Source organism: Xiphophorus hellerii, chromosome 14 (assembly GCF_003331165.1).
Source record: "Xiphophorus hellerii strain 12219 chromosome 14, Xiphophorus_hellerii-4.1, whole genome shotgun sequence".
NCBI classification, from domain to species: Eukaryota; Metazoa; Chordata; class Actinopteri; order Cyprinodontiformes; family Poeciliidae; genus Xiphophorus; species Xiphophorus hellerii.
The window spans coordinates 13,077,744-13,105,449 of NC_045685.1; the positions used below are offsets into that span (position 1 = coordinate 13,077,744).

Here is a 27,706-nt window from a genome sequence, read left to right on the forward strand (position 1 = left end):
CATGACTTTTATAAAGAATTGTTTGGTTTTATTCAAATTCAGAAAGTGACCTGCTGTGATGTACTCTATGTATATGGCATTGGATCAGTCAGTGTACAAGCCAGGGCTTTATGTTAGCTTATTTGATTAAACATGAAATAGAATATAGTTACTGAATAGCTCTAACATCAGGAAAGTTTTATTTTAAAGAATAATTTCAAAGCAAATTTACAATTATATACAATTAAAGGCTGAATGAATGTACTGAAAATATTCTTACAAAGTAGATATATGCACACGTTTACAAATAATTTATCAGTTAGTCTTTGAAATTCTGATATATTACAACAAAGAATGCTTTGGTTAACCTCTAGTAGTTCCCCATTTTACCTTCAAGGATCTTAAATTTTATTCTGTCACTGCTGAACACATTACTGAAAATACATTTTCTGTTGGGTTTTTTTAATTCATAATCAGAACTTTCGCTGTTTTATTTTTTGATGTATGTGATATATGTGGATGGAACTGCATTTTTATTTTTCCAGAAAAAAAACTGTAATTTCTCTGTAAGGGTAGGAACTCTTCTACAGTACATCATATTTAAACTGTAAATTATCTCCAAACAGAATATATGTTTCTGGGGGGGTTTTCTGCCTCTGTCAAACACAAAGCTTAAAATGGAAAGCAGAGTCATCTGGGTTGCCCTAAAAATGTCAGATAGCATTAAAATACTTGCTGAAACTCTCAACTGGGCCATTTAATAAATTTATGAATGAAATTATGAAATTATGCTAGTCTCAATATTAGAGCAGTTTTTCTCCATAGACACCTCCCATCAATAAAAAGAAAATTACAATACCTCAATGTTCAGAATATAAAAAAATAATAAGGTTACGGTAAACAAAGTTATCTGAATTAGAATATTGAATGTCTCCTTTTTTTGCTGTGGTAAAAACATCTGTTAGAAAAGTATTTAATCAAATTCATTTTTCAGTTTTGGTTTCAGTTTTCAGGTTTTCAGTTTTGATTAACAAAAATTCTAAAAGGACCTTTTAATGTCAGAAAATGCTCAGCTTTCAGCCAATTTGGTTTTAACCTTTGCATGTAGATTTCTTTTATGAAACCATTTTGACTATGTTTGCACTATTCCTTATTTTTCCAGGCCTACACATGGCTTCAAAAAGAGATGGGTCCAGAAACAGATCCAGTGGTCATCGTCCGATTTATTGGCTCCAGCCAGCTCTCCACTGATCTACGAACTCTTCTCCAGAGCATCTGTGAGCAGATTGCAATAAACTACCGCTGCCTGATTCACTTCTTGCCTAACAAGATTCAGGAGATGAGGGAGCTTCTAATCAACCTCCTTGGGGAGTCATCCTTCCACAGGCCCCTGGTCATTATCCTGGATGCCATGGAGCAACTTTCTGATGCTGACGAGGCGCGTAAGCTGTGGTGGCTTCCCGTACACCTGCCTCGCACCGTCCGCATAGTTGTATCAACACTGCCCAACAAACATGGTATTCTGCAGAAGCTGCGTCATCTCATTCATGATGAGACGTACTATGTGGAGTTAATACAGCGAGACCGAAAGGTCTGCAGCCAAATGTTAAAACAGCAGCTGCTTGGGGTGAAGAGGAAAGTAACATCAGGCCAACAGATCTATGTGAATGAGGCACTTGCCAAGTGTACTTTGCCCATGTTTGTCAACCTCATCTACAGAGAAGTAGTTCATTGGAGGTCTCACAAAGATGTCGACGATAAATCCCTGTGCTCAACAGTACACGAAAGCATTGAGCAACTCTTCTACTCTGTGGAGAACAAGCTAGGCCAACGATTTGTCTTCAGGGCATTAGGATATGTCACCATGGCAAAGGCAGGGCTAACGGAGGTTGAGTTAGAAGACATCCTATCTCTTGATAACATTGTTCTTGGAGACGTCATAGTACCAAGTTACCTTAAAAATCCACTAAGGATTTCCTACGACCTACTTGCTAAACTCAAAGAAGAGCTGGAAGGCTATCTGGTTGAGCGGCAGGTAAGAAACGTCACACTGATGGTCTGGGCCAACAGGCACCTACATCTCATCGCCCAGAAGCTCTACCTCAGCAATGAGGAGGATGTACATCAAATGCACAGCCTCTTGGCTGAGTACTTCCTTGGAGCATGGTCAGGAGGCAGGAAAAAGATCTTTACCTATGACAATAACCATTTCACTTCCCTGAATATTTCACATCACAAAAACCCTCATCATCAACAGTCACATGAAAAAACATCCTCTGATAAATACTCATACGACAGACAGACTCCTGAACAGCCTTGGGTGTTCCAGTGCAACCTGCTGGAGCCTGACATCTTCTTCGTCAATCACAGAAAGATGACAGAGCTGGTGTACCACCTGACCAGGAGTGGCCGGACAGACGATCTCATGTTTGGTGTCATTATGAACTTCAGCTGGCTTTACACAATGATCAAGATTGGTCAGTTTGATAAAGCTATAACAGATATTGATCTTGCTTATACTTGCAGCCAAGAAAAGGAGTTAAAATTTCTGGCCACCACTCTTCGTAGCATTAAGGTAAAAGTACTAAAGAATCCTGCATCACTGTCTGCAGAACTGCAGCAAAGGCTTCTGCCAGTTGTCACCTCCCTGCCTAAACTCAGACACCTTCTCCTGGAGTGTGACAAAGATGGTCCCAAGTACTGCTCTATTGTGCCTCTCCACTCCTCCATGGACGTAACCTACAGTCCAGAGAGACTTCCTCTTTGCTCCAGCTACATACAGATTGTGGAGATTTTACCCACTCTAGCCCCAAACATAGTCCTTGTAGCACTGGAAGATGGATCTATCAGCACCTGGGATGTAGAAAGCAGGCAGCTCCTTCGGCAGATTGACACAGCCAGATCTGTTGTGCTGGGAATCAGGCTAACCACCGATGAGAAGTACCTGGTGGTTGCCACAACCAAAAATACTCTGCTCATCTATGATAATCACAAATCCTGCCTCTTATCAGAGGTTGAAATTAAAGGGTCAAAGCACAGTGGTGTTGCTGGAGGAGTTGCTTTCATAAACGGTTTTACTCTTTCTACCCACCATGCACTTGCATGGCTTGAGGCTAGTAAGGATGTCAGTGTTATTGACCTTGTGTACGGCTGGCCCCTCTACCAGTTCCATTGCTGGTATGAAGTAACCTGTGTCCAATGCTCACCAGATGGCATGTATGCCTTTTGTGGCCAGTACCTGAACACAACATCAGTCTTTCATCTAGGAAATGGAGAAAAGTTGTCCACTGTGACATCAGAGTTCTCTGGGGGGTTTGTCAAGTCTATCCTAGTACTGGACACTCTTAACCAAATGGTAATGATTGACAATGAGGGAAGTCTGTCAGTGTGGAACACCAAAGAGATAACCAACCCGAAGCTGATGGAGGATTATGATTGCAGGGGGGATGAAAGTGAAGTTGTGGGTATTGAATTATCTGAAGATCAGCGTTCCATTCTCATTTGCAAGGCCAGTAGTATTGAGGTTCTGGATACAAAAGTATGGAAAATGCTGGAGAAATTCAAAGCTAAACGTAGTGAGCGATTTGTTGCTGCTGTTCTCTCCAAAAATGGACAAAGCATTGTTGCCTCAATGGAGAATACTTCATCTATTTTTGTCTGGAGGAGAGACAGCGGGCAGTGCATGGCCAGCCTGATTGAGATCTCAGGAGCTATTGTGAAACTCATCAAATCAGCCCACCACAACCTGCTTCTTTCTGTAGCCAGCAGTGGCGTTTTGTCTGTCTGGGACATTGATATAATCACAGCCATGTCTAACATCGATAAAACAGGCAAGAAGATCCAGACATTACAGCTGACTGGGCGAGAGGACTATGTATTCACCATGGACGGCTCAGAGGCAGTCCACAAGTGGAACTTTAGCACCGGGTTTATTGAGACGGTCTTCAAACACGAGGGCATGGTGGAGAACTGTGTCCTAACCTCCTCAGGGGATCTCATGGTGACTTCGGACGACAAGTCCAGTCAGTATATCTGGCAAACCAACACCGGAGAAAACATCTTCCGCATAAACGGACAGAGAATCTCACAGCTGCTGATCACCCACAATGACCAGTTTGTGGTTTCTCTCTGTGAGCAGAATGCCTCAAGAGTCTGGAGACTGGCTACTGGGCACAAAGTCTGCAACATTTTAGTCAGCCTCCAGAATGCACTTATCACTACAGCAAACACTTTTCTGGTGGGCACTTCCAAGAATAAACTGCTTGCTGTGAGTCTGTGGTCAGGCAGCGTATCCAAGAAATTTGTCTGCGATGATGGCATTACCATTGTCAACTTCAAGCTCATTCCAGACTGTCCAGATTGTGCGGTCTTTATCACGTCCACAGAAACGGTCTTCATCTGGAGTGTGGCGGATGAGTCAGTCTGCAGGAGAGTCCAGTTGCCGGCCAACTTCCTTAAAAATCTCGAAGATTTTCAAATCTCACCCAATGGAAAGTTAGGAATAGTCTCCAAAGGTGATGAGAACATTAATGTCCTGGATCTTCACAGTGGAAAGCTAAGGCTTGTCCATGCAGCTGGTATTATCTGGCGTCAGAAATTATCAAGAGATGGCCGTTACCTTGTGTATGTTTGTTTCCGCAACTGTGATGAGGATGATGAGGCCGGAGTGGTGTCTAATTTGATCGTAATGCGTCTTGCTGACGGCAAGAGCATCGGCACATGCTCACTTTACAAAACTCCCACCTTCCTGTCCCTGTCCCAACGTGCACTAAACATCATCATTGGCTTTGAGGACGGTAGCATTGGCACATACACGGTTGTGGACCGCGTGGACGCCGCCCTTAAGATAAAGATAGCCACCTCCAACAGCCGACAGATTGTCAACAATGCTTCACAGAAGGTGCGCCCCAAATGTGGCAACCATTCATTCAAGACTGTTGCCGACTGCATCTGGAGGGAATCGACGGAAGTCTTCTCAAGGGACAGCCCCATTAACGTGTCGGACTCAGGAGAAGGGGAGTCGACCACACCTACAAAGAAGACTGAACTGCTGCAGTGAAAACTTGGGAGGAGTTAAGACAAGAGGGGGATAGAGCTAGGAATCTCTGGGGTTGCAGTTGATTCTTGTTTACAGCCACGTGATTCAGCTGCAGATGTCAGCCCTCTGGGTAGTTATTGGGTTGACAATTTTAACGCTGCACTCAAATGATGTATTACTTACTTCCAACATATGATACACTTTCTGTTAGTTTCAAACATGAAGACTGTTAGAAAATGTTCTGTTTTACAAAACAAAAAAGTATATTCTGTATTAGTTTACCATTATGTGTCCTTTTGCATTTGAAGAACAAAATTCTTATCAAAATGTCTCGTTTAAGCATTTTCCAATCCAATCCAGTGATCTTTTGTATCCACCTTTTTTATTTTATTTTCTTCATAAACATTAAGCCATAATGTTGTCCCTAAAAGCGTTTATCCATGTTTGTATTAATATCAGGTGGTACTGTACAAAAAGGATGAACAAATGTACAAAACACATCTCATTTTGGCTGCTGCAATTTGTGCAACTCCTTAAAAATGTTACGTTGTGCTTAATGCAATCAAAGTGAGTGCCTGGAAATAAAAAAAAACATGCTCATCACGTGCAGATCACAAAATTAATGAAAGTGCAGGGACTTTGTAAACATAGTACACACACTGTTGTATATTAATTGCATCTGATGCCGATTCTACTGAAACCCAGTCAACATCAGGAGAGAACCACGATGCAACTCTGAAGATTGATTGCTTTATAATTTTTGGAACTGTTTACATAGATTTTAATATACGTTTACCTGCTGTTCCATCAGTTCGCGTGCAGGTCCTTTTTATGGGGAACACCACTATTGAGCATACAGTGTAGCATAGCACCACGCACATTAACGCCTTAACCTGTGTACTTGCTTTGGTTTCTGTGGAGTCCGTTTGTCCATTATAAAAGGACAGAATGAGTTTTACATTAAAAACTTGGCCAAGTGAGCATATTTAGAGGTTTAGTCAGTAGGTGGATGCACTTTAGGAGTGGTTTGTGAGATATATTTAGATTTATTCAGCAGAAATACATGAATTACAAAAAATTTTTTTAGATTTGTCTTTTAAAACATTTATTGGCTCAGTTTACAGTTGTATATAGATTACAATATTACAGTAGAATACCTAAAGAATGGAAGATGGAGACATCTAAACAAGCTTTTTGAGATTAAGTCTCTGCTGTAATATAACTTTGCAAATGTGGGGGAAAAAAGTTTTAGTCCTAGCAAAAAGAAAAATGTGTTTGTGAACATCTGAGCACAGATAAGTACATTTTTAACAAATTGCCTAGACTTATAATTCCTAGTTCAAAAATAATCTTCACAGCTTTACAAAAAGTGGCACAGGCTTCATGGTTCTTGTATAAAACATTTAAAAGTTCATAATAACAGGATATGTCATTTTGTTTTAAAACTTTTATGTTGAGTCTAGGCATGGGCCGGTCTCTCATTTTAAGGAACATCATTTTAAAAACCTTTACTTTTCAATTATGTCCAATCTCGTAGCTCACAACAGTTAGTTATATTTCTATATTTGAAATTCTATATTTGAAATTGAGAAATATGTAAAATAATGTTAAAAAATAGCACAAGACAGAGAAGAATGCAACAGAAAGTTACCTAATAATAAACTTTAGAAATGCCAAACTCAAACATCAATGCAATTGGCACCATGCAACAATACAATACAAGACAACTGGCACAAAGGGCACAGTAGCACCAGTCTCGTTTTTCAAAGTTCATAAAGTCAAAATGTATGTGAAAATGTATCTAGTGAGTTAGAGAAAGTCAGTAGAAATGTTGCCTGCAAGCAGAACCTTGGACACCTAATAAACTGATGCCCTCTGGAGATTATTTACAAGCTGTAGCACTTTTTTTTTTTGGCATCATTCAGTTCCAATTTCTACTCTGGTTCAGAAAAATACTGGTATTCACAGGTATGCATCAACACGTTCTTCCCAAAAACTTTGATCAGAATAGTCTACTGTAAATTAGCAAGTCATGCAGCAATAGTGGAGGTCTACTTCCCTCCAAATATTGAGTCAGTGTTTCACCTACACTACAGTTATGTAAATGTATTAACAGAGGATACTAAAAAAAATAAAATAATAAAAAAAAACATGTATCTTATTTGATAAACTTTATATTCACAAAAACATCTCTGATAGGCTCAATGGTCTGGCTGTTTACTCCCTGCTTAAGCTATCTGCTCGACCTGTGGCATGAACTGTGTTGTGTTGTCCTCCCTCAGGTTTGGGTTTTTTCCAGTTGTTATGAAACAATTGAAATATGGGAATCCAAGATTTTCACTGTGTCACATTTAAGGTAAAAACTGTTTTCAGCCAGCTCACTTCTATGGAGCTCATTCATGTTTGCTACATGGATGATCTATTTTGCAAAAGTATACCCCCATCATTATTTTTCTGTGTTGCTAATAAGGTGCCATTTTCATTCAAGAAAAGCATATATTACTTTATTTCATGCTTTCAGTGTTAAAAATTTGCAATTAAGATATCATATTTATATCTTAAATATGATATTTTCCCATGAATACATTATAATTTTGGAAAACCCTTGATTTGGGAAGTGAACATTTGTATCATACAGTGTTTTCTCTTGTTATGTTTCCCCACCTAGTGACTAAGAAAAGGAAACCTTAAAACTTCTACTCTTGCTAAAATATGGCACCCACCACTCTAATAAACTTTAGGAATCGCCTTGTACATCAGTGAAATAAACCACATACTGTGAAGCTGGCAACATTACGTTACAAAAAGCCAAAGATAAAATATACACATTAATCGCAACGACGACATTTTGTGCAAATTTATGTAAAATTTTAGCTTCTTTACCTTTTGTAATTTTTTTTTACAAATACTTCAGAACTGGCTTAGCTCCCTAATGTTTAACGCGACACAAAGATAAATGTCAGTTGAATGCTTGAGATTCAATTTGAATTTAAAACTGAAATATATAAATATGAATAAAAAATGAATATATAAATTGGTTGAAAATTCCCTTAATGACCTAATTACACCAAAGACACTGTTCTTTAGACTGTGTGTTCATCAAAATACTTGATATATTGAAAGATTAATATAGCATTTTAATACTTACGGTATGCTTTTAAATCAAAGTCAGATTAGATCAAACATTTTTATGAGTTTGTTTTAAACATTAGTTTTAATCCCATGATTAAGTATTTCTGCCCAAGTAAATTGTAATGTCAGATTCTCACACCGGCCCATGCCTACTACCACTGCGTCCAGCACCGTACTTAAGAGCCAGTAAAACACAAAGTGCACGCTTTGTTATGAAAAGAAACATGAACAAATGTGTCTTATACACGCTGCTGTTTATATGCTCAAAGGTATGTCAAACAATAGCACATGTGCGGAGCATGTAGTGTATACATATGGACATTCTGGTCGGTCGGTAGGCCTGATACAGGCTGAAATAAAGATCTGCAGACAATCTACACAGTTTGGGGATTTCTGAGGAGATTACATATCCTTAAATGAAATTTTATTTTTAGCAGTTTTGATCTCTGATTAATTGAATATTCCTTTTTTTTTTTTTTTTTTTTAAACACACAATTTCAACCACTTACAACCACATTGTAAGGGCTATACTATCCTAACATAAGTTTACCAGTTTTGAATGGCCCTTGGAAAAATTTCAAACGGGGTAGAAGCACCGAGCTTTAACATTTCCTGCTAACTCAAGAGTTTAAAAAAAACAAAAAACAGAAAGAGATTCAGTTATGTATTTGCCAAAGTTTTGATTATTGGTTATTTTATTTTATGACTGTCTCACTTATTTTATAAGGCTTGTACTGTAATTATATTGTTACCAAACTGTTGAAGTGTTCGACTGTGGTTATGTTAAGAGAAAATGTGCTATCTTTGCTAAAAAGTCTAAAAGAGTCCTCCTACAAAAAAATATATCGGAATGCCAGTTTAAGAGTATATTTGAATGTGTCCATATGGAAGCCAGTAAATGGTATTATTATGTATTATGTTATGTAACTTGAATGACTTTTAACAACTTACATGTTTGCAACTTATAGTTGACATACTGGTAATGAATGTTTCTATGGTATTCTTTTTATTGTCAGGACTGATGTACCTGTTTAGAGATTTATATTTTCATAAATGTTGTACTTACATTTTGTTACAGAGTTGTTTAACTGTAAATAAAACAGAAAAGAAACTTATGTCTGAAGCAATATGAACCTAGTGTGTATGCATTGTTTGTATGAAACATTTTACTGTAATAAAATGGTTCACTTTTTGCCTCCACATTGCTCTTGCACATTTCTTTTGCTTTCAATGGTAATTGTGTACAATTTGGTATGGAACATTCTAATAATCATTTGATCCCAGAGGAATTACAGCACATAAATTGATCGTTTTTTCTTTAAAATGTGCTACTTGGCAGCCACACATTCTTTCAGTCTTTCAGGAAGCATGTTCTTCATGCATGATGGTCTGTATGGGTTCTTCTTTGTATATTGGCTACTTCTGCACTCATTTCCAATCCAGCATCTTACCATTTTTACCAGAATATGCTTTAACTTCCAAGGCCACATTACTTGAAAATTTTTAATTCTCATAAGATGTAGTGAAAGAGTGATCATTAAAAATTGCCAGTGTTCAGCTCTCAAACATGATAGATGTAAGCTAAAAAGAGATCAGGCTAAAGTTAGCTTAAGTTAAAAGGAGTTAAATACTGAGTCAGAAAATCCCCTATGTGGGTGCATTGTTAGGACAGAACTAGTTCTTTTGATGAATCTATACAAAAGAACAAGATTAACAAATTCCAACAGGCAGAAAGTAGTATTTTGACACAAACAAATCAACCTCCAGTGAGGTATTAGCTGACAACTTGCCAATGATTAATTTCTCTTGTCCTGTGTCAGGACTGTGATTCATTGTATTCCTGTTTCTTAAAGACTTTCAGGCACTGTTTATCTGCTGCTAATGTTTTATTAATCTGCACAGCTCTTCTTGTCCCCCTGCACACACTACACAACATACTACCAACGTTAGAAGTTCGAAACGACTTCAGGGAGCTGGGTGAGATTGATCACCACCCCCTTAAAAGGTCTGACTGCGCTGAAGCAAAGTGGCAATGAGAAAACACGAACACTGTCAACACCTTTGAACAGACAAAACAGAGCTGTAAAATGATTTGATGGGCCAGTAATTGCCCTCCTGCGCTCGGTACCCAATGCCAGACAACCGTGGTGAATAGTCCTGCAACGCCGGCTGACAGTGTCATAATAATTAGGTGATGCATGAGCTGCACACCTTCACGCTGACCTGCGCCAAGCACACAAGCTCACAGAGTAAAGTCACCGATGTTCCAGCTATGATTGGCCGACAGGACCCTGTTGCTTTGTAGCTACCACTTTAATTTCCCAGCGGTGGCACTCTAATGCTAGCGTGCGTCTAAAATGGGTGTGTGTATCCTCTGTTGCCACGACAACCGCAGGTTGGCTGCAGGCCCGGGCTCTGCCACGCCTCTCTGTATTGATGGTGAGCTCACGTCTGTTGCGGGCGGCGAGAGCCTCTCTGCGGCAAGCACATTCCACCTGCAGAGCCACACAGCCATGTAATTACACCAGTTGTTTGTCGAACACGGGTCAAACACTTTGTACAGTGTGACTTTATTTACCCAGGCTTAAAATAGCCGCTTTCTTGTCGGCGGCGTTAATTCCGTGAGCCAGAAGCTATTGTACTCATTGTGCTCACCTGTAACCTGTATTTTGTGTTATGAGAAAGACTGAGTCACCCTTATTTACCTTTCGCCCTCCATATCTGGCTCAACAAATCCACCAGGCATGATTAGGCGTTTTTAGCCTCGCAGCTATATGTGCCGAACAAGTGTAATATTACAAAGTGTCAATATTTCATCGGTGAAAACCAGGACTGATTCCATTCCTGTTATCTCATCTCCCCCAAACCCCATTGCATCAAGGCCAGACCTCAGAAAAAGATAACTACCTGTGGGCCTTGACCTAATTCCTATGAAGTATGCTGGGAGGAGAGATGCTTGTGTTTGGAAGATCTGTCTCAGTTTCAGGTAAAAAGTTGTTCATTAAAAGAGGTCTTCTCTTGAAGAGGATTTTCCTTGTTCATTCACATTTAAAATCAAACTTGACTCAGTTCCATATTTCATAAAGGGATTTTAGACAATGCACATGTCCTGTTTGTGTCCGTTTTCCCCAGCGCTTGACTGTCCAGTGTTCACCCCGCCTCTTACCAACGGGAAATATCAACCAGTCTCCTTCAGCCCTGCAATTAATAAAATCTCTCAAATAAAACTACATTTATGCTCATTAAAGCTGGCCAAACACTTGCTGTATGATGAGTCACAGGAGAGCGTCTCCTGACCAACCTTAAGCTAATATTAGCACGCAGACTTCCTGATATTTAGCAAACAGGTATGACCTATATTATCCATGCTGTCCTGCCTTCCATTCATCTGTGTCCTACTTCCATTCTTCACGGGATACTTTTTTCAAAAAACCGAAAGCCTTCTAAAAACAGAAAAGGCCGAAGTCACTAGGTCTCCATCCCATCGTTTAAAATGTCCAAGTTGCCTCTCCTTCACATTTTATATTCCACATTGTCATATTTTTCGTCTCTGACTGGATGTTGGCTGCCTTACTGTCAGCCAGTAAGGCAGGAGAAAAGATGTGCTTTAAATGACAATGTGGATCTGAAAAAAAATTGTGATACATTCATGACCACACTTAAAACAAACCTACGGAGCAAATTCCCTGAAACAAAAAGACAATAAAAGCTTATAATCATTGTCAACCTGCATGCAATCATGTGTTTGTTTCTGCTAATATTAGGGCGATATCACATTGTTCATGTGTAAATAAACCAGATTGTTCAGAACTGAGTTAAGCTCAGACCGACTTCTTGTCCGGCACGTCACAGAAGACAACTCCGATGTCTGCACTGTAAATATTTTCATTAGTGTCACATAGACCTTAGATCTGATAGAACTATCAGATCTAATTAAAACTTAGATTTGATCATTTTAATTATTTTGCCATTGCATTTACTGTTTAATCTTTTAAAAAATACTTGATTTTTGAACCAGGATTCCTGTAAATGTAAATATTTCTCCATGAGTTTTCTTTCTCCTTTCTTTTCTAGCTTCATGTTAACTCCCACGGGTTCAAATATGTTTTGTTCCACCTTGTCATGAAATGCAGTGAAGGTGGTGAGGCAAAATGCAGCGGACCCAGGTTGGAATGAAGAAATGATGATTTTAATGGTAATGAAATCCAGAATCCAGGCAGCACAGATGAGCAGAAGACTGAGGCTCAAAACTGGTAGCAACTGGTAACAATGGACATCTGACAAAAGACTTGACAGCTTGACACAACAGATTCGACAAGGACCCGACTAAGAACATGGAACACAGGTGGGTTTAAATACACAGGGAGACAATCAGGGAAAACAAGAAACAGGTGTAACTAATCAAAGGGTAGACGGGACAACACAGAGACTCAACAGAACACAGAAACCTAAATAAACACACAAAAAAACCCAAATCACTACACACCTGTGACCCTTTGTCACAAAAACAGCTGTTTTTAGGTTTGCCAGAGAAATGTTAAGTGTCAATATATTTCTTTCCTCATTTATTTTTACAAATGCCACAATTAGCTTCAGTCACACATTTAAAAAAAAAAAAAAACATTTTTAATGTCATATAATCATAGGATTTTTTTTTATTTGTGCGATGTTGAAATTAAAAACAAAAATTCCTACCCATGTATGCAAATTGGTTGATTTACATTGTACTAAAGTTTCTTCACTGAAAGAAGAACAACTAAACAAGAGACCGTAATGAGATTGCAATATGTAAAATGTACGGAAAAGTAAAAAGAAAAACAAATTGAAATTAAATTGCAATGTTATTGTTATAAAAAAGTGTATTTTTCACTGATACTCAGTGGCACAAAAAATCCAAAACAGATGCTAATTGCTATATTTAGTTTCAGAGACATACAAAAAGACTTGAAAATCTGTATTAGCAAAAGAGAAAATTCCCCCTAAAGTGCACAAACTGGCCAAATTTTACTCATGTTACATACACACGGTTAAAGTTTTGTTAAAATAACATTTTGAAAAAGTGCAGGTAGGCCAAGGAGAGCTGACTATGGTGAGCAAGTTGTGGAGAGTTATTTTTTCTCTTTAATCACAGCCAAGTCATATGATCCACTGTGGTGACTGAAGGAAAGGAGGCTCAGGTTAAGCTGCGTCATGCTGGCCGCGGGTTACGAGGTCAAACAGGAAGTCCTGTGCAGTTTGGGTATTAGTCAGGACTGGGGTAGGGCGAGATTAGAGCTATGTGGGCGAATGGACTGTATTTACACAATGACTCTTGGACCATCAGATCAAAAGACTTCTTGCCTCAGGATTTAAAAAAAACAAAGATAATCTGAAACTCTAATGGATATTCAAAACCGGGACTGCCTGGAAGAAGAGATTGTACTTTTCAACAGATCTTCTCAGTTGATGACAAAGCCTTTTGCATATTTGTATTGATAAAATCAGAAACAAACTTCCTTTACGTCCATTTTCACATTTTGCTCCCAGACTCTGAGTTTTGCTCTTGGTCGAAAAACCTGTGAAGAAGTTTACATCATTTTATTTTTGGATTCATACAGCCATTAACTTCTTTTCATTTGATCGAGTCACAAAGGTAAAAGACCCAGAGGAGATTCCAAGACATCTTCCTGCTTCACAAAACTCTCAATTTGTTTTCTTCCAAGGGACGTCCAGAGGCCAGAAACCTGGCAAACAGAGTCTTGATCAAAAACTCAAACCTCATAAGATAAGATAAGATTTATTTGTCATTGTCATCAACAGATTACGAGATTGAGATTTGCTCGACTCGAGTTAAGATGCAGGTTATGTGTATATACGTAATATACCAAGATAAAGAAATAAATAGTACAAAATGAGAAATAAACTTAGACATCAGAAGATGGTTGCAGCGCCTGGAGGTGTCGCAACAGAATTTACATTTTTTAACAAAGTGGTGTCAAGAGCAGAAGTTTTTATGCCTTTGAATTTAGTGCCATGATTGCCATCGGGTAAAAACGGTTTTTTAGGCGATTTGTCCTGGTTTTTATTGCTCTGTGTCTCTTGCCTGATGGCAGCAGCTGGAAGAGACCATGGCCAGGGTGTGAAGAGTCATTTAAAATGTCCGAAACTTTCTTGTGGAGCCTGGAAGTGTAAATCTGTTCCATAGTGGGGAGGGGGCAGCCTATGGTTCTCTTTGCTGCCCTAACGACCCTCTGGAGAGCCTTCTTGTTTGCAGATGTGCTGCTGCCGTACCAGACACACAGACCGTACGTGAGCACACTGTGTATGGAGCAGTGATAGAAGGCCTGCAGCAGGTCTGAGGGGAGACGGTTCTTCTTGAGTATTCTCAGAAAGTCATCTGACTCCTGTGAAAGCAAAAGAGTGGTGACTCTACTTAAAGCTCTCCTTGGATAATAGATTTTGTCGCCCTATCTCTGAAGGTTAGCCTACCGACTTTCAGGAGTTAGTTCATTTAAGTTATTTGCATCCAAGAGTTCCTTCATTTAGTCACGAACCAGGTCTCACACTTATAATTGAGGATCCGAATGCAGATTTATCATCAGTCCACCAGTATCTTCAGTTCAGTACTTGGAACTGCTGTGTTGGAAGAAGAGAAAAGACACACACCTTTTATTTCTCGCTGTCTGGGAAACTGTTATTTCATGATAATAAGCAATTAACATAAGTATTGACAAAATTTTAACCTAAACATTCTTTGACTGCTGCCTCTGAGACCCAGCTACAGATTAAGCAGAAGATGGTGGATGGACGGATCATTTGAATAAATACATGATTCAACAAGTCATCATTTATCTTATATTTAAAATAAAGTCGTACAAGTATATTTTTTTATTTAAGCAAGATTTTGAAAAAAAAAAATAATAAACAGGATTGGGTTAACAGACTTTAACATTTTTACACATATCTGTAATTAAGACTTTTTGACCTTTTGTTATTCCAGAGCCAAAATATTTAATTAACAAATTTAGTTAATTAAATATTTATCGATGCAGTGTTGATAAATGCCAACAAATTCTGAAAAAATAAGGATCAAGAGGACAAGACAAATCATTACAATACATTATTGTGTCTTCATAATGTTTTTCCATGTATAAAGTTTGAGTCTCCAGATATATTCAATTTAGTACTGATACGGGTAAAATAGCTTCTGAAACTGTAAAGTTAGATCACCCCTGCTATAGAACACAACATTAAACTCAACAAGTAAATAAATAAAAATAATTTGAAATATTTTTATTTCTTCGACAGAAATAAAGTGGCATATGTACGGAAGAGAATTGGGGCAACTCAAAAAAGCACAAAATTCTGAGTTCAATCTCATATTTTCTTAAAATTCGGATTTTAATTTAAGAATATTCAGGTTAAAATCAGAATTATTATTCCCCGGAGTCCCTGAACCCCTTCCTCACATACCATGTTATCAGTTTACAGTATAATATATTTTATTCAACAGTAAGGGGAAGGAGGAGGGGAGTAGTTTGTGTTTTAATTTGAAAGGCACAACCGGAAACCACCGTGTTGCCGCAAATTCAACTTCACTGCTCTCCACTAGTTGTACAGTCTAACTAACTAACCAACCCATCAGCAGACCGAGTCCGCACAGGGAAACATGGGACTGCGGAGTCACCGAGGGGGGGGAACTGTTCTCAGAGACCCACCACAGTAACTCTGACCGTCCTGGAAAAGAAACCTCCATCTTTTCTTCACCTGTTTTTCAGACTTTTTCACTCTGCTGAAGGACCGGAAGAGAGAAGGAGACGTTAAATGACATCCGTGTGTTTCTGATACCTGGGGCAAATTAAAGTGCCACACCTTCTACTTTGGACGACAGGTAGGCTCAAACTCTGTTTTATTTTTACTTTAAATAATAATGATAATAAAAAAAAACGTACGTTTAAATGGTGAAGTTAGAGTTAGAAAGAGAAGTTAAAGAGGAGTAATTAGACATTACTTAACGCAGCGTCGACAGGTGGACGGTGTTAGCCATATGGCAGAAAACAGCATCACTTCCCAACAAGATGTAATAAAACACTATAGTAACAATAGCGGCTGACATTTATTGCAGAAAACCTACCCCACGGTTAGCTTCTCTTCAGAGGTGTCAGTATACACCTGTTGCGCATCATGAATATTTATAAAAGCGTTACAAAATACTAAATATATGCGTTACTTATAAATAAAAGCGTCACAAAAACGTAAATACGTGCGTCATTCATAGATTACAGCTTTCACCGTGTGTCAACTTTACCACAATTCAATTCCTCGTTTTATATTTCTCTAAATATAAAATGACTTATATTTTGACTTTTATACTTTGTTTTGGTGATATCCTGCTCCATGGGGAGTCAGGGACACAAAAATGTCCATAACAGAGGGCTGCTGTAGAGGTGAAGTTAATGAGTGAATGCAGGGCTGTTGTTTGGTTGCTCCTGATAGGTGGAGGTGGGAACGGAGGAGGTGGTCCTGCACACATGGCTGGCCTTGGCTTGTGTTTGTTCCTCTTAACATGAGGCTGAACTCTGGACCAGAACAAACTCATGTACTACAGCGGTGTAATGCATCACTTGGTGTCTTGAATTTGCAGTGGCAGGTTTTTCCTGACAGCGTTGTGTTGTGGGTTGTCTAAGCCCCTCTCTTTTTTTGTTGGCTTTAGTGGCAGCTCGGTGCTTAAAACAAAGTATTAAAAGTGGATGCAAATGAATCGGCTCTGTGCTTTGTTGCTGCTGAGCTCGGGACGACACCTGCAACAGGAAGTAAACCTGAGCTCGGCGCTGTTGTTTACATTGCGTCCAGATATCGTGTTGCACAAATGGTGTGCTAGAGATGAGGGAGGTGTTGATCTGTAATAGTGGGAAAACCAGTTTCCTTTAAAAAAACAACTATATTACAGCACAGGAATACAAAACTACAAACATTCAAAGCTCAGAAGACGTGAACAGCTCTGAGAAAGTGCTTTTTTCCCTCTTTGGCTTCCCCACATTTTGTGAAGTTAGTTTATATTGACATTTTCTGATACGCCAACATAAAAAAAAAGCATAAAATTTTGAAGAGGAATGAAACCAAACATGGGGTCACTTTTTTTTTTGTTCAAAGACAATCTGAAAGGTGTGGTGTGCATTTGAAATCGCCCCCAGCCCTCTGCAACGCACACACTAACACGCCTTTGCTGTTACGTCTAGAAACGAGTTTTTCACATTTTTTGTTGCAAAATTCCATAAGTGCTGTCAAATTTGACGGGCAGTTGGACTTTGACCATGTCATTATAACACCTATAAAAATTTCAAATACAATGACTGGTAATACTTAAAATTATACTCAGAGCAATTTTTTTAGGCTGCTCTGAACATAAACGGGTATTTTTGATATAAGACAGATTCTTTTTCCTTCCCATCTCTCTTTTCATGCACATGCTCATCTTGTCTGATGCCTGAAACTCATTAGTATCAAGTTAAGAGTCTAAACTTCATTGTTTTTGTTTAATAAAAGAAACGATCTGTAAGAAGCATCATGCAAATAACAAATTCCTTAATTTTTTATTGGTTTAATACCAGAAAACTATCATGTCCATTCCAGTGGACGTGGAGTCAGACGGGGTTACGTGGCTCTACCATGTAAAATCCAAGTAAAATACATTGAAGTTTGTGGCTGCAATTTGACAAAATCTGGAAAGTTTCAAGATGTCTGATAACTTTTGCATGGCAATGTAAGATTTTAGTTTCAAATTCATTTTGGTTGAAGGTCAGAACAATTTTGAGGAAACATTCATGCTCGTTGTCTTGGTAATTATTCAGCAAGGCTGTGAAATTAACTGGAAAATGCCAGCAGAAGCAGCAGCAGCAATTTTCACAATCAGTATAATCACTGTAATTGTTGTTTATCGAACAAAAGCAATAAGTTGCCTCCTTCAACTTTTCAGACAAAAGATGTTTTACATCATTACACATGTTTGGTAAAAATGTTCCCAAAAGCACAATTCATTTCAAATGTCGAAGTGTGGAAAAAAACTATCTATTTTAAAAAATATAATATCAAATTATCACTATCATGGAAAAAGACAGAGAAGGATCTTATCAATTATATCCGTGTCATAGATAGCAAAGCATTCAGTGTTTTACAATGAAATATTTTTCTTCGACTTCAAGAATCAGTGACTTTACAGTTTGTTGTATTTGAATACAGGGAAAAAGCTGGACTTTTCACATTTAATGCTTTTAATGAACAAGGAGAACAAAATCAAATTACAACTAATTTGGAGGTAGTTGGCACATTTCCATTACTGGCTGAAAGTTTGGTGAATGACTCATAAATCGAAGGCTAAGAAGGTGTTTTTCTTATCTGAGTGAAAATATGTGTTGAGTCTAACTACAGTTGGTGACATTACAATACAATATAGCTTTTTATTGTTTTCTCCAAGTCAGGTTACATCTGCCTAGAAACAATGAACTCCAGTCAAATTTGCATTCTTCCTTTGCTTGTAAAGGAGGATGTTTCTTTACGTCTGTCAGAAACATTCCAAGAATTTTCACCTACCAGAAAACATGAATGCTGGATATAGTTTGTAAATTTGTCTTACACAAGTTGCATTGTGTATTATAAAAAAGAAACATATCAACATATCAATTTCTACATATCAACAAGTATATCAGGCACAACTTGCATGTATTTTTAGTCAAATTGTGTGTCGTCTTTTATTTTGTTAACGCCTTATCTCTATATTTACTCTTACTTGAAGTAACATTTTTGTCTAACACCCGGGACGGTCATTTGGTAAATGTTTAAAATTTGACAATCCATCTGTTTTATCTCCATTTAACATGATTTGTGTAGAGATTGTGTTTTCTTTCTTAGTGCGTTTTATTGGACTTTTATACAATAGACCAACATAAATAATTGCAGGATTGTAAACTGGAAGGAAAATGTGAAGTGTTTTTCAAATACTGTGCAAGTAAAAATATGGCGAGTGTGTTGTGCATTTGTGTTAAGCACTTTTACTCTGATAAACCAAAATAACACCCATTGCATCCTGCAGAAGTCACCTAACTATTAATACACCCGTGTCTGTATAAATCTGCATTATGAATACAAAATAAAAATTAACACTGCACATCATCCCCATGATGAAGCATGGTGGTGGCAGCTAGGGCTGTTGTAGACGAATATTTTAGTAATCGAGTAAACTATCGATTATTCTTATGATTAATCGAGTAATTGGATAAAAAAAAAGATAAAGTAAAACATTGGTCAATCTCACATAACAGCAGTATTACTATCGCATATCAACATCAGTCCAATTTTTCACAGTTGAGCTTCCCCAACAATAACTTTTTAGAAAATTAACTCGTAACAATAATAGCTCACTTTCTGAAGAAAAGTTATACAAAAATCTGAAATTATATTCAATTCAACAATAAAGAGGCAGGCTCACAAATACGCTTATAGAAAATTTCTATACTCCAGCTTTTCATTTATGTATTCACCTTCAGTCAATTTAATAGATGAACTGTCACCTTGCCCAGACATTTATAGTTTCTGTGTTCATGTTGGCGACGAGATTTGACACCTTCGTTCGTCACACACAGAAACTCATCTACCAGCTACCTGCCGTCACAATGAGCTCCGCCTCTCATTTGTTGAGACCGGAATGATATGAAATCAATTTTCCTGTTCATCCATAAAGCTACACTTACTTTAATCATCTAATGCACAGCCGGCCGAAGTGTTCAGTCTATCCGCTCACCTGTATAAATACACCTGCAGCGCTCTTCCCTGCTGTTTGCTCTGAACCGCCATCAGGAAGCAGCTCCGGGAGCAGAAAAGACTACCGTACTCCAGGCATCGTGCCAATCATTTTAAGGATGCTTATTGGTCCCCCGAAAAACGACAAAGACCCAGACATTATCACCGATCAATAAAATCCTCCCAAGCCGAACTTGAAAACTGGACGTTATGCCGCTAACACTTAGCTTTCGTCAACAACTCAGGCGGAAGTGAGAACTCCGCGCAACACAAGTAATAACCTGGCCGGAACACGGTGCGCTGAATAATAAAATATAACTTAATGAAGCTTCGAGGCAGATAAATTTTCCTTGAAGAATTTTAATAATCCAGGTACTTGAATCACTCGAGGAATCGTTTCAGCCGTAGTGGCAGCATCATGCTGTGGGGTTACTTTTCTCCAGCAGGAACAGGCGGATTCAGTAGGACTGAATTCATATGCACGGCTACTTTTCTGATTATCATTTACAAAAAGAAAAGATAACTTGTTTCTACTTAATTCTGCACTGCTCTACATAAAATGCTCATGAAATAAATTACAGTTTGTGATGATTGTAATAACTTGTGCCCGGCAGTTTCTAAGAACACAGTGATCTTCACTTTCTACTGACCTGAGCTTTACTAACCATGCATTATTTAAAGCGGCTCTGCAGACTTGTTTTCCTTCTGAAGAAGAGTTCAGGGCTCCTGGGCGAGGAGGAAAACAAGCAGCAGGCCTGTTTGCAGTGTAACACAGAACAGGGCAGAGCTATTGATAAGTGTGGGCTGCTGGGTAATACAGAAGAGACGGGACTTGTTTACTGCAGACTGCCGCCCGGGGCTGTGTGAGGGAGGCATGTTAGGAGACGGCACATCGCATTACACCCACAGAAAGACACCAGCAGAGCCAGTCGGCTTCACCATGTCTGAAATCTGTAGACGGGTTGTAATGTTTTCTCAACACAAGCTTTGTAGAAATTTATCTTCCATATGACTCACCCTGAATGCTCTTCCCTAATCACATCCGGCCTATTCAAATCAGCCACCTCGAGGTCACACTGCTGAACACACCTGTCAAACACTCAGATCTAAAGCTGCCGTCTCGTTCTGACCGAGCTTCGACTTCTTTCCATTCCGTGACACACGTTTAATAGTTTTTCTGGGCTTTTCTGTGCGAGTTGTAATTGAAAAAGTGACACACTAAAACGAATCAGATGAAAAGCTGCATTTCCTTTATGGGAAGCATTATCGGGTCAGGAAGGGGTATCTCATCATATGCTATGATAAGTTATGAAAAGCAGTACAAAGCTGTGGCTGAGGCTGCGTCATTTTTCTGTCACTACAAAGACTTTGAAATACAGTGTTGACATCTTAGCTTGGACCTAAAAGCCTTCCAGCTGATAAGAGGTCTTAAAATGAAGCATCTTATCGAAATGCTGCGGTTTGCTTTCAGCTGAGAGTCACACAAGCAGCAGGCGGCAGGGAAATACTGTCAATAAGGGGATTGTTCTCGGTATTACTGCAAGACTTCAAGTTTGTCACTTAAATGATAGAAAAATCCAGTTGAAGCCAACTGAAACTAAAAGCTTGTCAAATCTGTGAGAAGGTTTGGTGGACAGTTTAACAAATCTTTTAATTTGAGTGATCGCTCACAAATTAAAATAATCTTCACACATCAGATGAGTCTTAACGCTACAGCTTGATGCTTGTCTCATGTGAGATTACATGTTCTCTGCCAAACTGTAGTTGGTGGCGACTTTTGGCAGCAGGGGAATAAACCTGTAAAGAGTTTTTTTTATGTATTTGTACACAGTAAACCCCCAGTATTCACAGGAATTAGGAACAACGACGACTAACTCCACATTCACACATGAGAGCCACTTTAAAAGGCTTACAACTGTCTGTTTTGATAGTTCAGACACCAAATATACTTCTATATGCATTAATATGCACATTAAAAACAGTCTTAGCACTTCACTAGAAAAGTCTAACATCTATGCTCTTTCTTATCTCTGCGCTTAGGGATACAGCCAATAGGCACCAAGGAAATTGAATAGCCTGGTAGATGAATTGAATGGACTTGTCCTGCACTTACACTTTGGATATCCTGAGTTTCTGAGTTTACTATTAAACCTTAAGCATCTCTGTTTTCTTTTGTTGCAAATGTCAGACTTTATAATCTCAGGAACTGTTTTTCTATAGTAAATAAAAAGAAAAATCTTGCACACTTTTGACTTCACAATGCAATAGAATCTTATTTATAAAATCATAAATGTATGCCTTTGATCAAGAAAAAAATGGCCTTTAATTTTGCAAATTTCCAGGCTTTAGACATCAGAGAAGATTCACGCTTTCTTTTGTAAATATGGAAAATAAATCTAGATGTTTCTTATTTGGCAGAAAATTAGTTTTCAACTTTATATTTTTCTTGATTTGCAATGCTTGTATTACTCAATTTTATAAAGCTAGCTGGAAAATGTAAGATATGTAATGCAATTGTTGAATGTTAAGAATGTTCTGATGAACAAACCAATAATCAAAAGTGTTACTATGTTACTGACATAGAACCCAGATAATAAGTAGCCTATCCAGCTACTGGAGAAAAATGAAGTAAAATTTAATATTTCCATCACAAAATTAAGGTTTCATTGAAAAAGTTGCTTCTAGCTAAAGTCTGAGGTGTTTGCATTTATAAAATGTAGTGACAGCTTCTTAATAACTTTACCTTAGAAAACATTTATCTCAGTGTCATTGTAGACAATAAATAATATCACAAAGAACTATTTTATGCAGCTTATATATGTATTTTAGAAGTTAAAGACCTGGTCAAGTCATAAACTGAACTATTTGAACATATTGTCTCAACCTGAGGAGATACTATAGACAATCTGTTTAAGGTTCTTATTATACAGGGTGTCACAGGAAGTTATTTCTTCCTTAATTAACACTGTCAGGAAGATGAAGAGCACAGGAAAATAGCTACATGCTATAATTCCACCAATTATAATAGGTTTACAGCCATTCATAACTCTAGGTCAGAGTTGCAAAACATGTTTGACAGCAATGAAATTAAATTAACAACATGAAGTATCTTGATCCAAAGGCAACAATGAGTTTAAAATTCACCCTGCTTTGCATTAGAGTAGTATAACGAGTTGGAGCAGATGACTTAATTTATCCCTGTCTCCCTCTGGGCTTTTGCTTTCTTTTGCAATGTGGAGACAGAGAAATAATCTTCAAAGTGCCGTTCCTCAAGACTTTTTGAAAATCTGAAACACAGTCACACAACAGATTTGACTCTTTCAAAAGGCTTTAAAAGAAAACTCAACGGCTTGTCACTGTTCCTACAAAACCTTCACAACAAGAGCCTTAAGCATATGCTGCACCGTCAACTTCAAATAGTTTATGGTAAAACTAATTACAACAGTTTATGGTGCTCTGCTCATAAAAAACATGACAGCCTGAATGGTTGATGTTTAAGGCCACAGACTGTATTTAGTCGCTGACAGATATTATGTTATACAGGAGACATTGTATGCATGAGTGATGAACTGTTGAAAAAACTATTACTACAACATCTCAACTTAAAAACATCTCCTCTTGTACCTCCTCTTTATATCCACTCCTTGGTGTCCAAAATTTAAAAGAAATTAGTTTAATACTGCTAACATGCATAGAAGATTCTTTGCCTCTAAGGGTGTAAAATTATACTTAAATACAATAAAAACTGTTGCCAGTTGCCAATGTTTTCTGTCCACACCAACTAATTTGCCTTATTGTAAAGCTGGCAGCAAGTACAGTTCTTCTCTTCCATGTTTAGAGATTGAAGCTTGAGCGATAAGGTGGTAAAATGACCATTTTTATCTCTTTGTCACACTCCTACTACGACTGCCAAACCGCCGATGACACCGCAGTCACAGTTGTCACTACCAGTCCGTCTCACAACAGCAAGGCGGCACCTCGTTCCTCACGCCTTGAATCCCACTGGGATCTCACCCTGGCGTATTTGTAAGGAAAGACCATGCAGGGGAAAAAAAATTTGTACATCTGATGCAGTGCCTACAAAGACGACACGTTAATGGAGAAACTGTCAGGATCTGTGTTTTTCTGTGTTTATTTAGAGTTTTCTGTGTCCTTAGTCTCTTCGTTGTCCTGTCCTCCCCTTGATTGTTCCCAGGTGTGTCTCGTTTCTGTGATTACCCTCCTGTGTATTTAACTCCACCTGTGTTCCTTGTTCCTCGTCGGGTCCTCGTCAACGTCACGTCAATGTCCAGTCTAGTCGTCCTCAGTGTTTCCTTGTGCCTGCTGTTCGTTGTTGGACTTATTTATCATTAAAAACATCATATTCATCATACCTGGGTCCGCTGCATCTGCCTCACCACCAACACCACCGCACTTCATGACAGTAGGACCCGACCATACCGAACGGTGAGGCTGCTAAAGAAATGGACCCAGCTGGAGTTAGGTTCCCTCCAAGAAGGCAGAGCGGAGGGAGGCGGAGATCTGGCAGGGAGGAGACGGAGCTAGCTGAAGCCCTCGCCGACCTGCAGCGGGAGCTATTCCGGGGGACAAGACTGGTGTTAGCACCCCCCGGATTCGGCCCCCGTCGATTCCTCCGTCCGGGAAGTCAGCGACGTGAGCCGCCGGTGGACCCGGCCCCTCGCCGCTTTCCGGAGCCGCCACCTCCACGGTCAGCCCGGAGACAGCGACGTGAGCCGCCGGCAGACCCGGCCCCTCGTCGCCTTCCGGAGCTGTCACCTCAGCTGTCTGCCCGGAGACAGAGACGTGAGCCGCCGGTGGACCCGGCCCCTCGTCGCCTTCCGGAGCTGTCACCCCCGCAGCCGGCCCCCAGGCTTCGCTCCGGCTCACCTCTGCTGCCGGTTCCAAGGCTTCGCTGCGGCTCACCTCCGCGGCCGGTTCCAAGGCTTCGCTGCGGCTCGCCCCCGCGGCCGGTTCCAAGGCTTCGCTGCGGCTCGCCCCCGCGGCCGGTTCCAAGGCTTCGCTGCGGCTCGCCCCCGCGGCCGGTTCCAAGGCTTCGCTGCGGCTCGCCCCCGCGGCCGGTTCCAAGGCTTCGCTGCGGCTCGCCCCCGCGGCCGGTTCCAAGGCTTCGCTGCGGCTCGCCTACGCGGCCGGTTCCAAGGCTTCGCTCCGGCGCACCCGAGGCCGAGTCAGCCGGCGTTCCAGCCGGCGTACCCGAGGCCGAATCAGCCGGCGTTCCAGCCGGCGCACCCGAGGCCGAATCAGCCGGCGTTCCAGCCGGCGCACCCGAGGCCGAATCAGCCGGCGTTCCAGCCGGCGCACCCGAGGCCGAATCAGCCGGCGTTCCAGCCGGCGCACCTTCCGAGACTCCCAGTGTTCCTTCCGAGACCCAGACCCCCAGCGTTCCTTCCGAGACTCCCTGCGTTCCTCCAGAGACTCCCTGCGTTCCGACTCTGACTCCCTGCGTTCCGACTCTGACTCCCTGCGTTCCGACTCTGACTCCCTGCGTTCCTCCAGAGACCCTGACCTCCAGCGTTCCTCCAGAGACCCTGACCTCCAGCGTACCTCCAGAGACCCTGACCTCCAGCGTTCCTCCAGAGACCCTGACCCCCAGCGTTCCACCCGAGACCGAGACCCCCAGCGTTCCACCCGAGACCGAGACCCCCAGCGTTCCACCCGAGACCGAGACCCCCAGCGTTCCACCCGAGACCCCTTGTGCTCCGACCGAGACCCCTTGTGCTCCGACCGAGACCCCTTGTGCTCCGACCGAGACCCCCTGTGCTCCACCAGAGACCCTGCCTCGGGGGGCTCGTCGTCGCCGTCTGTGGGCGGCCCCCGGGACTCATCGCCACCTCCAGCGCCGGGGACGGCCGCCGGACCGCCTCCGGGGTTCCCGCCCCCAGCGCCGCGGACGGCCGCCGGACGGCCTCCGTGGTTCCCGCATCCAGCGCCGCGGACGGCCGCCGGACCGCCTCCGTGGTTCCCGCCTCCAGCGCCGCGGACGGCCGCCGGACCGCCTCCGTGGTTCCCGCCTCCAGCGCCGCGGACGGCCGCCGGACCGCCTCTGTGGTTCCCGCCTCCAGCGCCGCGGACGGCCGCCGGACCGCCTCTGTGGTTCCCGCCTCCAGCGCCGCGGACGGCCGCCGGACCACCTCCGTGGTTCCCGCCGCCGCGGACGACCGCCGGACCACCTCCGTGGTTCCCGCCTCCTTTGCCTCCGCCCACCCTGTGGGTAGTTTTTTGTTTCTTTTTGGACTCTTGGCCCTTCCCGTGTTTCCGCCCGCAATGGTGGGTTGTTTTTTGTTATTTTGGACTCTGGCCCGCCGTCCAGCGCCCCTCCGCCCACCCTTGTTGTGTTTTTGTTTTTTGGGCGTCTAGTAGCCGCCCTGGAGGGGGGGGTACTGTCAGGATCTGTGTTTTTCTGTGTTTATTTAGAGTTTTCTGTGTCCTTAGTCTCTTCGTTGTCCTGTCCTCCCCTTGATTGTTCCCATGTGTGTCTCGTTTCTGTGATTACCCTCCTGTGTATTTAACTCCACCTGTGTTCCTTGTTCCTCGTCGGGTCCTCGTCAACGTCACGTCAATGTCCAGTCTAGTCGTCCTCAGTGTTTCCTTGTGCCTGCTGTTCGTTGTTGGACTTATTTATCATTAAAAACATCATATTCATCATACCTGGGTCCGCTGCATCTGCCTCACCACCAACACCACCGCACTTCATGACAGAAACAGCTTCGGTGTGCCATCTGTCCCTGCAGAGGAGGTGATCAGAAAAGCCGAACAAAGCCATGAGCATCAAAACAGAAGGAAGGTTTCAGAAAGAAGGTTTACCTCAAGTATAAAACATCATATGTGTATCGGCTTAATCCAAGTATTTGAAAGAGCTTAAATACTTTGTTTTATGGACATCTGCAGCCAGTTCCTCCTATTATATAAAGCTGGGCTGCTGTAATGTGATCCAGAATAATAAATATTGGGATTCTGGTAAAAGTTAGCCTAAATGAGGCTGACAATTTTTATTCTGTTTGGGGTTTTTTTCCAAAATCTGTCTATTAAATCCCAGCCTGACATCATTGAACTACAGGTAAAAGAAAAAAAGACAATTCTCTCATTAAATAGGATGATAAAGTCACTATAACCATTTATAAGTCAGTGTATCAGTTATCTTAGAGACCAAAAAGTCACCTAGGAAATTTCACTATATGTTTTCAGTCTCTGTAAATTCCAGACAAACTTTCTTAAAATATAATTCAAAGTCCAGAATTTTATGGGAGGCAAATTATAAGGAGCCAGGCTGTTTTTTGTCTCTACCAGGACTCTTGATCAGCAGTTGTCTGGACTCTGGAGGTCTTTTAATGTTTTTCTTTAGACTTCAGCTAATTTTTCCAACAACTTCCTGTCCTGTTCTCACAGCAAAAAGTCAGAGACTGTCCATAGACACTTGTGTGTGAATGTGTATCAAGGTTTTAAACTTGTATGGTATCAAATCACAAAACAATTTCCATCATATCTATCATTTGCTCTGTGTCACGTTGTCAAGGGTGTTCCCACAAAGGTGATGATGATATAACCAGTTCCTAGCTGGTTGTATAGAAGAACCAGTTTCCACAACCCAGCCTCACGTCGTTATGACACTGTAAATGTTTCATCTAGTCAGTGTTTGATCCTCCCTTTATTCTTCTGAGATTTTATGGAGCATTGGAGGGCGAGACTTGTGAACAGTTTTCACCATCACAATCTGTTAAGGCTCTTTTAAAAAGCAAGTGTTGTTTATGAACGCTTCATTTTCCC

At 40.7% G+C, this 27,706-nt stretch overlaps 2 protein-coding genes across 5 annotated transcripts in view; both read left to right on the top strand.

Annotated features, from left to right (window-relative positions):
* nwd2 (NACHT and WD repeat domain containing 2) overlaps nt 1-9,349 on the top strand; it is a 44,277-nt gene extending 34,928 nt beyond the window's left edge. For all 4 annotated transcript variants that reach the window (XM_032583459.1, XM_032583458.1, XM_032583457.1 and 1 more), the window contains one exon: nt 1,142-9,349. In XM_032583459.1, coding sequence (XP_032439350.1) covers nt 1,142-5,038 — 3,897 coding nt within the window. In that variant the 3' untranslated portion in view covers nt 5,039-9,349. The remainder of the gene's footprint in view (nt 1-1,141) is intronic.
* Nucleotides 9,350-15,729: 6,380 nt separating this feature from the next.
* LOC116733296 (uncharacterized) overlaps nt 15,730-27,706 on the top strand; it is a 29,681-nt gene continuing 17,704 nt past the window's right edge. The window contains exon 1 of the mRNA XM_032584094.1: nt 15,730-16,019. The gene's annotated coding sequence lies outside the window, so the exon portion shown is untranslated. The remainder of the gene's footprint in view (nt 16,020-27,706) is intronic.